The following is a 9,353-nucleotide window of genomic DNA, read 5'->3' on the forward strand; positions in this document are numbered from 1 at the left end:
GGCCCCATGCAAAGGGGGTCACCCCAATCTCGGGGTGCACCACCATCTCAAGGCCCCCATGCAAAGGGGGTCCCCCTGATCTCGGGGTGCACCCCAGGGCTGGGGGGTCCCCCTGATCTCGGGGTGCACCACAGGGCTGGGACACCCGTGGAAAGACGTGGGGGTCCCCCCGATCTGGGGGTGCACGACAGTCTTAAGGCCCCCACACAAAGGGTGTCCCCCCGATCTGGGGGTGCACCACAGTCTCAAGGCCCCCATGCAAAGTGGTGCACCCCAAGCCCACCCCCCTCTCTCCCCCCGCACAGCCCCCCATCCCCCTCCTCATCCCCACTCCCCCCCCGCATCCTCGGGGGGGGGGTCCGCACCCCTCACCCCTTCCCCCCCCCATCCGCTCACCCTCGCAGGGGGCTGAGCGGGGGCGGCGCGGCCCCCTTGAAGCAAGCGGACTCGTAATGTTTGTTGAGATAAGACTTGAGGGCGAAGGTCTTGCTGCAGCGCTTGCACTTGAAGTGCTTGAAGGCCGAGTGGGTCTGCATGTGGGCGCGCAGGTTGGAGCGGTCGGCGAACGCTTTGCCGCAGTGCGCGCAGCCGAACGGCTTCTCCCCGGTGTGCGAGCGCATGTGGCCCTGCAGCAGCCACGGCCGGCTGAACGCCTTCCCGCACACCTCGCACTTGTGCTTCAGGTCGTGGGTCAGCAGGTGCATGGCCATGGCCGGCATGGACACGTAGACTTTCCCGCACGTCGGACACTTCTTGGCCATTTTGCTGTCCAAGCTGCGGTGGGTTTGTTTGTGCCGGCTCAAATTAGACGACGTGGCGTAGGTTTTCCCGCACTCCCCGCACGTGTGGCGCTGCAGGCTGCGCGGGGCCGGGCCCCCCCCCGCCGCCGCCCCCGGCCCCAGCGCCGTTTTGCGGCGGGAGCGCCCGTCGGTGATGAAAAAGGCGTCCACGGCGTAGCCCTCGCTCACCGCCGCGTCGCCGTTGATGTACCCGCCCGCCATGCCCGACTGGGGGCTGTCGGGGGGGTCGGCGTCCCCCGGGCCGTAGTCGCCGCGCCCGCCGGGGTAGATGGAGGCGGGGGACGGCACCTTCAGCGCGGCCTCGCCGTCCCCGTCGTAGGCTGACGGCGCCATGTACTCGCTGATGTACCCTGGGGGGCGGGAGAGAAGGGGGCGGCTGGTCAGTGGCAGCCCGGGGACGACAGGGGGAGAGCCTGCCTGCGCGCCCCTGCCTGCACTCTGCCCTGTACACCCCTGCCTGCACCCTGCCTGCACCCCGCTGCCTGCACCCCTGCCTGCACTCTGCCCTGTACACCCCTGCCTGCACCCTGCCTGCACCCCGCTGCCTGCACCCCTGCCTGCACTCTGCCCTGTACACCCCTGCCTGCACCCTGCCTGCACCCTGCCCTGTACACCCCTGCCTGCACCCTGCCTGCGCCCCGCTGCCTGCACCCCTGCCTGCACACTGCCCTGTACACCACTGCCTGCACCCCTGCCTGCACCCTGCCCTGTACCCCACTGCCTGCACCCCTGCCCTCACCCCACTGCCTGCACCCTCCTGCCTGCACCCCTGCCTGCACCCTGCCCTGTACCCACTGCCTGCACCCTGCCTGCGCGCCCCTGCCTGCACACTGCCCTGCACCCACTGCCTGCACTCCTGCCTGCACCCTGCCCTGTACACCACTGCCTGCACTCCTGCCTGCACCCTGCCCTGTACCCACTGCCTGCACTCCTGCCTGCACCCTGCCCTGTACCCACTGCCTGCACCCTACCCTGTACCACACTGCCTGCACTCCTGCCTGCACCCACCTGCCTGCACCCCTGCCTGCACCTCCCTGACTGCACCCCACTTCCTGCACCCCTGCTCCACCCCTGCCTGCACCCCCCTGCCTGCACCGCTGCCTGCACCCCATTGCCTGCACCCCTGCCTGCACCCATGCCTGCACCTCCCTGACTGCACCCCACTGCCTGCACCCCCTGCCTGCACCCCGCCCTGTGTCCCCCTGCCTGCACCCCTGCCTGCCCCCTGCCCCGTACCCCCGTCCCTGCCAGCCGGTGCCCACCCCTGTCCCTTGTCCCTGTGCCGCTGCCCTTGACCTCACCCGCCCTCCTGCCTGCAACCTCGGCCCTTCCCGTGTCCCCGTCCTTGTCCCCAGCCCCGTCTCCATCCCTGTCCCCATCCCTGTCCCTGTCCCCATCCCCATCCCTGTCCCTGCCCCTGTCCCTGTCCCCATCCCTGCCCCTGTCCCTGTCCCCGTCCCTGTCCCCGCCTGCAGTCCCATCCTCGTCCCTGCCCCCTGTCCCGTCCTTGTCCCTGCTCACAGCCACCTGTCCCTGTCCCTGTCCCTACCCTTGTCCCTGCCCACAGCCCTCTTAGGGTGTCCCTGTCCACAGTCCCCTGTACTTGTTCCTTTCCCTTGTCCCTGTCCCCATCACTATCCCTGCCTGCAGACCCTCAGCCTTGTCCCTGTCCCTACTCTTGTCCCTGCCCACCGCCCCTGACACTGTCCTTGTCCCCATCTCCATCCCTATCCCAGTCCCTGCCTCCACCCCCGTCCTTGTCCCTGTCCCCATCCCTACCTTGGTCTCTGCCTCCACCCCTGTCCCTGTCCCTGTCCCTGTCCCTGTCCCTGTCCCCATCCCTACCTCGGTCTCTACCTGCACCCCCGTCCTTGTCCCTGTCCCTGCCTGCAGACCCCCATCCCCGTCCCTACCGTGTCCCTCCCCACAGCCCCGCACCCCTGGCTCTCTCCACAGTCCCCCATGCATGTCCCTGTCCTTGTCCCTGTCCCTGCCCACAGCCCCTTGACACTGTCCCTGTCCCCTTCCCTACCCCTGTCCCCATCCCTATTCCTGTCCCTGCATCCCTGTCCCCATCACTACCGCGGTCCCCGCCTCCATCCTTGTCCCTGTCCCTGTTCCTGTCTGCATCCTTGTCCCCATTGCTACCGCGGTCCCTGCCTCCATCCTTGTCCCTGTCCCTTATCCCTGCCTGCATCCTTGTCCCTGTCCCTGCCTGCATCCCTGTCCCCAGTGCTACCGTGGTCCCTGCCTGTATCCTTGTCCCTGTCCCTGCCTGCATCCTTGTCCCGGTCCCTGCCTGCATCCCTGTCCCCATCGCTACCGTGGTCCCTGTCCCTGTTCCTGCCTCCATCCTTGTCCCTGTCCCTGTCCCTGCCTGCATCCTTGTCCCGGTCCCTGCCTGCATCCCTGTCCCCAGTGCTAACGCGGTCCCTGCCTGCATCCTTGTCCCTGTCCCTGCCTGCATCCTTGTCCCCATCGCTACCGCGGTCCCTGTCCCTGTTCCTGCCTCCATTCTTGTCCCCGTCCCTGTCCCTGTCGCTGTCCCTGCCTGCCTCCTTGTCCCTGTCCCTGCCTGCATCCCTGTCCCCAGTGCCACCGCGGTCCCTGCCTGCATCCTTGTCCCTGTCCCTGCCTGCATCCCGCTCCCTGCCTCCATCCTTGTCCCCGTCCCCGGCCCTGCCCGCCGCTGCCCCCGGTGCCGCTCAAGGTCAGCGGGGCCGGGCCGGGCCGGGCCGCGCTGCGGCGGTTCGGTCCCGGTTACGCAACGCGCCGCAGCCGCCGCCGCACCGGGCCCGGGCCGGGGCCGCCCGCGGGGCCGCGCTCCGCACAAAGGCCGGGCCCGAGCGGGGCTCCGGCTGCGCTTGCCCTTGAACTTGGCGCCGGCAGACAAAAGGCAGCGCCGGGGCCGGTTCGGCCCGGTTCGGCTCTACTCGGGCTCGCTTCGCTTCTACTCGACCCGGTTCGGCTCTACTCGGAGAGGTTCGGCTCTACTCGGGCCCGGTTCGGTTCTACTCGGGCCCGGTTCGGTTCTACTGGTGCCGGTCCGGTTCTACTCGGGCTCGGTTCGGTTCTACTCGGGCCCGGTTCGGCTCCGCTCGGCCCGGGCGGTCGCGGCGGGCGGCGCGGCGGAATGCGCCCGGCCCCCGGTTCTCAACCCGCCCCCCCCCCCGCCCCGCTATTTACCCTTGTCGTGTAACCGGGAACCGAAATCCGCCCGGGTCCTGCCGTACGGGGCGTCGAGGCCGGCGGGGAAGTCATCGATCTTCACCTTCTTCACCAGGAACGACCTGGGCATGGTTCCTCCCGGGGCCCGGGCCCGGCCCCGCCGCCACAAAGGGGCCCCCCCCGGTAAGGGGGGGGGGTGGGAGGGGGGTGTTAAACCGAGCCTACGGCTTTGTGCGGCGGCGGGCGCGGCCGCCCAGCTCCGGTGCGGGGCCGCCCGCAGCCGCCGCCGCCGCCGCCGTCTCCGCAGGGCCGCTCCCGGCGGCTCCCGGAGCGCTGGGCAGCGGCGACCGCCCCCCGCGCCGGGGCATGGACCGGCGGGGCCGCGACCGGGGCGGTGGGGCCGGGGCGGGGAGGTCGGGAGCGCCGCTTCAGCACCACCCGCCGCGGACAGCTCCCCCGGTCAGCACCGGACAGCGGCGGCGGCGGCGTGGGGGGGGGAGCGGCGGGAGGGGGGGGCGGTGCCGCCGCGCTCGGTCGGGGCCGTGTGAGCGCTCCCGCATCCGCCACCGCGCTTATAACGGCGGCCCGGGGGGGGGGAGGGGAGGGGGGGGCGGGAATGGGGTTGGGGGGGGAGGAAGCGGCGGAGCCCGAGAGCGGGCAGCGGAGCGGCGGGGGGGGCGGGGAGAGGGGGGAGCGGAGGAGGCGCCGCCCCGGGGGGCGGGGGGGGGGGGCGGGGAATGGGACCCCCCCTACCGCGGATGGGGGGGGTGGGGATGGGGGGGGCGTCACGAGGCTGCGGGGTGACGTCGGTAAAGGGGGGAGGGGGGATCCCCGGAGCAGGGGGGAACACCGGGAAATCCCCGGGAATGGCGGGGGAACCGGAATGGGGGTGGATGGATGGGATGGGATGGGATGGGATGGGATGGGATGGGATGGGATGGGATGGGATGGGATGGGATGGGATGGGATGGGATGGATGGGATGGGATGGATGGGATGGATGGATGGATGGGATGGATGGGATGGGATGGATCAGATGAGATGGGATGGATCAGATGAGATGGGATGGGATGGGATGGGATGGATGGGATGGATGGGATGGGATGGGATGGGATGGGATGGGATGGGATGGATGGGATGGGATGGATGGGATGGGATGGGATGGGATGGGATGGGATGGGATGGATGGGATGGGATGGGATGGGATGGGATGGGATGGGATGGGATGGGATGGGATGGGATGGGATGGATGGGATGGGATGGATGGGATGGATGGATGGATGGGATGGATGGATCAGATGGGATGGGATGGGATGGGATGGGATGGATGGGATGGGATGGATGGGATGGATGGGATGGATGGATGGATGGGATGGATGGGTCAGATGGGATGGGATGGGATGGGATGGATGGGATGGATGGGATGGGAACAGGACACGGATAAGGCCCAGGCCCAAAGGCCCAGGCCAGGCTGTAGGTCGAGCAGCAGATGATGAGACCTGAGGATGAGGAGGGTGATGAGGAGCTGAGGCCGAGAACGAGGAGTGAGGGCCAAGGAGCAGAGGCTGAGGATGAGGACAGGGGACACCGAGGGTGATGAAGAGCAGGGGTTGAGACCCCGGAACGCAGATCAAGAGCCCAAGAGCTGCAGGAGCCGAGGATGAGGGTGTGAGGATGAAGGTCTGAGGATGCGACACGCGTGTGCAGGAGATGCACATGCAGACACGGATGCACAAGCACGTACGTGTGAGCACAAGCAGACACACGTGTGCAAACACACAGACCCCCCCTGCACACCCGGCTGTCACACTCGCCCCTCCCCCCAGACAGGGCCCAGGTGGCCCCTCCCCCGCTCAGGGGCTGCGTCCCCCCCCCCCCATCTCGGTGACAATGGCGCTCCGGGCAATCACAGCGCCTCATTAGCATCTCATTAGCATCTCATTAACCACCCTGGTGGGGGAGAGGCTGCCACCCCCGTCTCCTCATGAGGGGCACCCTTGGGTGGGGTTGGGGAGCTGGGGGCACCTCAGTGGGTGCTGGACTTGCCCATTGGGTGCTGAGGCTGCCCATTGGGTGCTGGAATTGCTCAATGGGTGCTGAGGTTGCCCATCGGCTTCTGGGGTAGCCCGTTATGTGCTGAGGTTGCCCACTGGGTGCTGAGGTTGCCCATTGGGTGCTGGGTTTGTCCATTCGGTGCTGGGGTTGACCAATGGGTGCTGGGGTTGCCCCATTGGGTGCTGGGGTTGCCCATTGGGTATTGAGTTTGCCCATTGGGTGCTCAGGTTGCTCAATGGGTTCTGGGGTTGCCCATTGAGTGCAGAGGTTGCCCATTGGGTGCTGGTTTGCCCAATGGGTGCTGGGGTTGCCCATTGGGTGTTCACATTGCCCATTGGGTCCTAAGGTTGCCCATTGGGTGCTGGGGTTGCCCAATGGGTGCTGGTTTTGCCCATTGGGTCCTGAGGTTGCCCAGTGGGTGCTCAGGTTGCCCATTGTGTTCTGAGGTTGCCCATTGGGTGCTAAGGTTGCCCATTAGGTGCTGGGATTGCCCATTGGGTGCTGGGGTTGCCCATTGTGTCCTGAGGTCACCCAGTGAGCGCTCAGGTTGCCCATTAGGTGCTGGGGTTGCCCATTGCGTGCTAAGGTTGCCCACAGGGTGCTGGGGTTGCCCATTGGGTCCCGAGGTTGCCCAATGAGTGCTGGGGTTGCCCATTGGGTGCTGGGGTTGCCCATTGGGTGCTGGGGTTGCCCATTGTGTTCTGAGTTTGCCCAATGGGTGCTCAGGTTGCCCATTGGGTGCTGGGGTTGCCCACTGGGTGCTCAGGTTGTCCATGGGGTGCAGGGGCGACACTAATTAGCACGTTAACGAGGTCGGGAGCAGCAGCTGGGGCCCCCCCTCATTAGCGTTCATCAATATGCAAATGGCGGCGGTCGCTGCTGGTTGGTGACAAATGGCCCTGGGGGACGTGACCCCCACGCCCCCGTGACACCGTGGGGGGGACACAGCTGGGGGGGGAGATCAGACCCACCGCCCCTGCCCCTCCCCCGGGGAGCACTGGGAGCACTGGGAACACTGCGGTGGACACTGGGAGCACTGGGAACACTGGGGTGGGCATTGGGAGCACTGGGGTGGACACTGAGATCACTGGGAGCACTGGGGTGGGCACTGGGAGCACTGGGGTGGACACTGGGAGCACTGGGTGGGCACTGGGAGCACTGGGGTGGATGATGGGATCACTGGGAGCACTGGGTGGGCACTGGGAGCACTGGGGTGAATGATGGGATCACTGGGAGCACTAGGGTGGGCACTGGGAGCACTGGTGGGGTGATGGGAGCACTGGGGTGGACACTGGGAGCACTGGGATGGGCGACGGGGGCACTGGGGGGAGCACTGAGGTGGATGATGGGAGCACTGGGTGGGCACTGGGAGCACTGGGTGGGCACTGGCAGCAGTGGGGTTGGCGATGGGGGCACTGGGATGGACACTGGGAGCACTGGGATGGGTGATGGGAGCACTGGGAGCACTGGGCTGGGCACTGGGACCACTCGGGTGGATGATGGGAGCACGTGGAGCACTGAGGTGGATGATGGGATCACTAGGAGCACTGGGTGGGCACTGGGAGCACTGGGGTAGGTGATGGGCACACTGGGGTGGACGCTGGGAGCACTGGGATGGGTGATGGGAGCACTGGGTGGACACTGGGAGCACTGGGATGGGCGATGGGGGCACTGGGGGGAGCACTGAGGTGGATGATGAGAGCACTGGGTGGGCACTGGGAGCACTGGGTGGGCACTGGGAGCACTGGGAGCACTGGGATAGATTATGGGATCACTGGGAGCACTGGGTGGGCACTGGGAGCACTGGGGAGCAGCGCAGGATTTGGGGGGCACCACCATCAGGGAGATGAGATATTGGGGGGCACCAACACTGAGGAGCAGCGATGTCGGGGTGCCCGGATGTTGGGGAGCACCAGTGATGCTGGGGATGTCCCCCCATGGGGGAGCACCATGGTTGTGGGGCGTGGTTTTGGGGAGCAGCAGCATTGGGGGGCAGAGCCCTTTATTGCCCAGCCCCAGGGATAGACCCCCCCCAAATCAGGGGTACAAAAGTGGGGATACAAAAGTGGGGGGTACAAAAGTGGGGTTGTACAAAAGTGGGGGTGTTGTACAAAAGTGGGGGTACAAAAGTTGGGGGTACAAAATGGGGGGAGATGGAGCTGGATAGAGCTCAGGGTGCTGCCAACTGGGGGGGTCCCAGCACCCCCACATCTTGGGTTGGTCCAGGGGCTCCTTGTTGGGGGGACTCCTTGTTGGGGGGCTCCTCATTGAGTAGCTCATTGGGGGCTCTTCACTGGGGGGTCCTCATTGGGGGGCTCCTCGTTGAGTGGCTCCTTGTTGGGGGCACCTTGTTGAGTTGCTCATTGGCTGGGTCCTCATGGGGGGGCTCATCGATAGTCATCTCCTCCTTGAGCTGCTCATTGGGGGGGCTCCTCTTTGGGGGCTCCTCATTGGGGGGCTCATCAATGGGGGGTTGATCATCGGGGGGCCCCTCATTGAGTTGCTTCTCGTTGAGGTGGGGGCTCCTCAATGGGGGGGCTCCTCATTGAGTTGCTCACTGGGGGAGTTCCTGCTTGAGCTGCTCCCAGTTGGGTTGCTCTTGGTTGAGTGGCTCCTCATTGGTGGGGTTGACCATTGGGGGGCTCCTCATTGGGTTGCTCGTTGAGTTGCTCCTTGTTGAGTTGATCACTGGGGGGTTCCCAGTTGAGTTGCACCTTGGTTGGGTTGCTCCTCATTGAATGGCTCCTCATTGAGTTGCTCCTGGTTGGGTTGATCACTGGGGGGTTCCTGGTTGGGTTGCTCCTGGTTGAGCTGTTCCTGGTTGGGTTGCTCCTGGTTGAGTTGATCACTGGGGGGGTTCCTGGTTGGGTTGATCACTCGGGGGGCTTCCTGCTTGGGTTGCTCCTGGTTGAGATGATCACTGGGGGGTTCCCAGTTGAGTTGCACCTTGGTTGGGTTGCTCCTCATTGAATGGCTCCTCATTGAGTTGCTCCTGGTTGAGTTGATCACTGGGGGGTTCCCAGTTGAGTTGCACCTTGGTTGGGTTGCTCCTCATTGAATGGCTCCTCATTGAGTTGCTCCTGGTTGGGTTGCTCTTCATTGCGTGCCTCCTGGTTGGGTTGCTCATTGAGTTGCTCCTTGTTGAGTTGATCACTGCGGGGGTTCCTGTTTGGGTTACTCCTGGTTGAGTTGATCACTAGGGGGTTCCTGGTTGGGTTGCTCCTGGTTGAGTTGATCACTGGGGGGGTTCCTGGTTGGGTTGATCACTGGGGGGTTCCTGGTTGAGTTGATCACTGGGGGGTCCTGGTTGGGTTGCTCCTGGTTGAGTTGA

The 9,353-nt window shown here is 65.9% G+C and overlaps 1 protein-coding gene across 1 annotated transcript; it reads right to left on the reverse strand.

The window, feature by feature from the left end:
• Window positions 1-392: 392 nt before the first annotated feature.
• SCRT1 (scratch family transcriptional repressor 1) lies at window positions 393-4,098 on the reverse strand (the record flags this gene model as incomplete). The annotated part of the gene is made up of 2 exons (XM_082077146.1): window positions 393-1,150; window positions 3,987-4,098. The coding sequence occupies 2 exons, from the start codon at window positions 4,096-4,098 to the stop codon at window positions 393-395; spliced, it is 870 nt and encodes a 289-aa protein (XP_081933272.1).
• Window positions 4,099-9,353: the final 5,255 nt, after the last annotated feature.

Source organism: Streptopelia decaocto, assembly GCF_964273445.1.
Source record: "Streptopelia decaocto genome assembly, contig: HAP1_SCAFFOLD_782, whole genome shotgun sequence".
NCBI classification, from domain to species: domain Eukaryota; kingdom Metazoa; phylum Chordata; class Aves; order Columbiformes; family Columbidae; genus Streptopelia; species Streptopelia decaocto.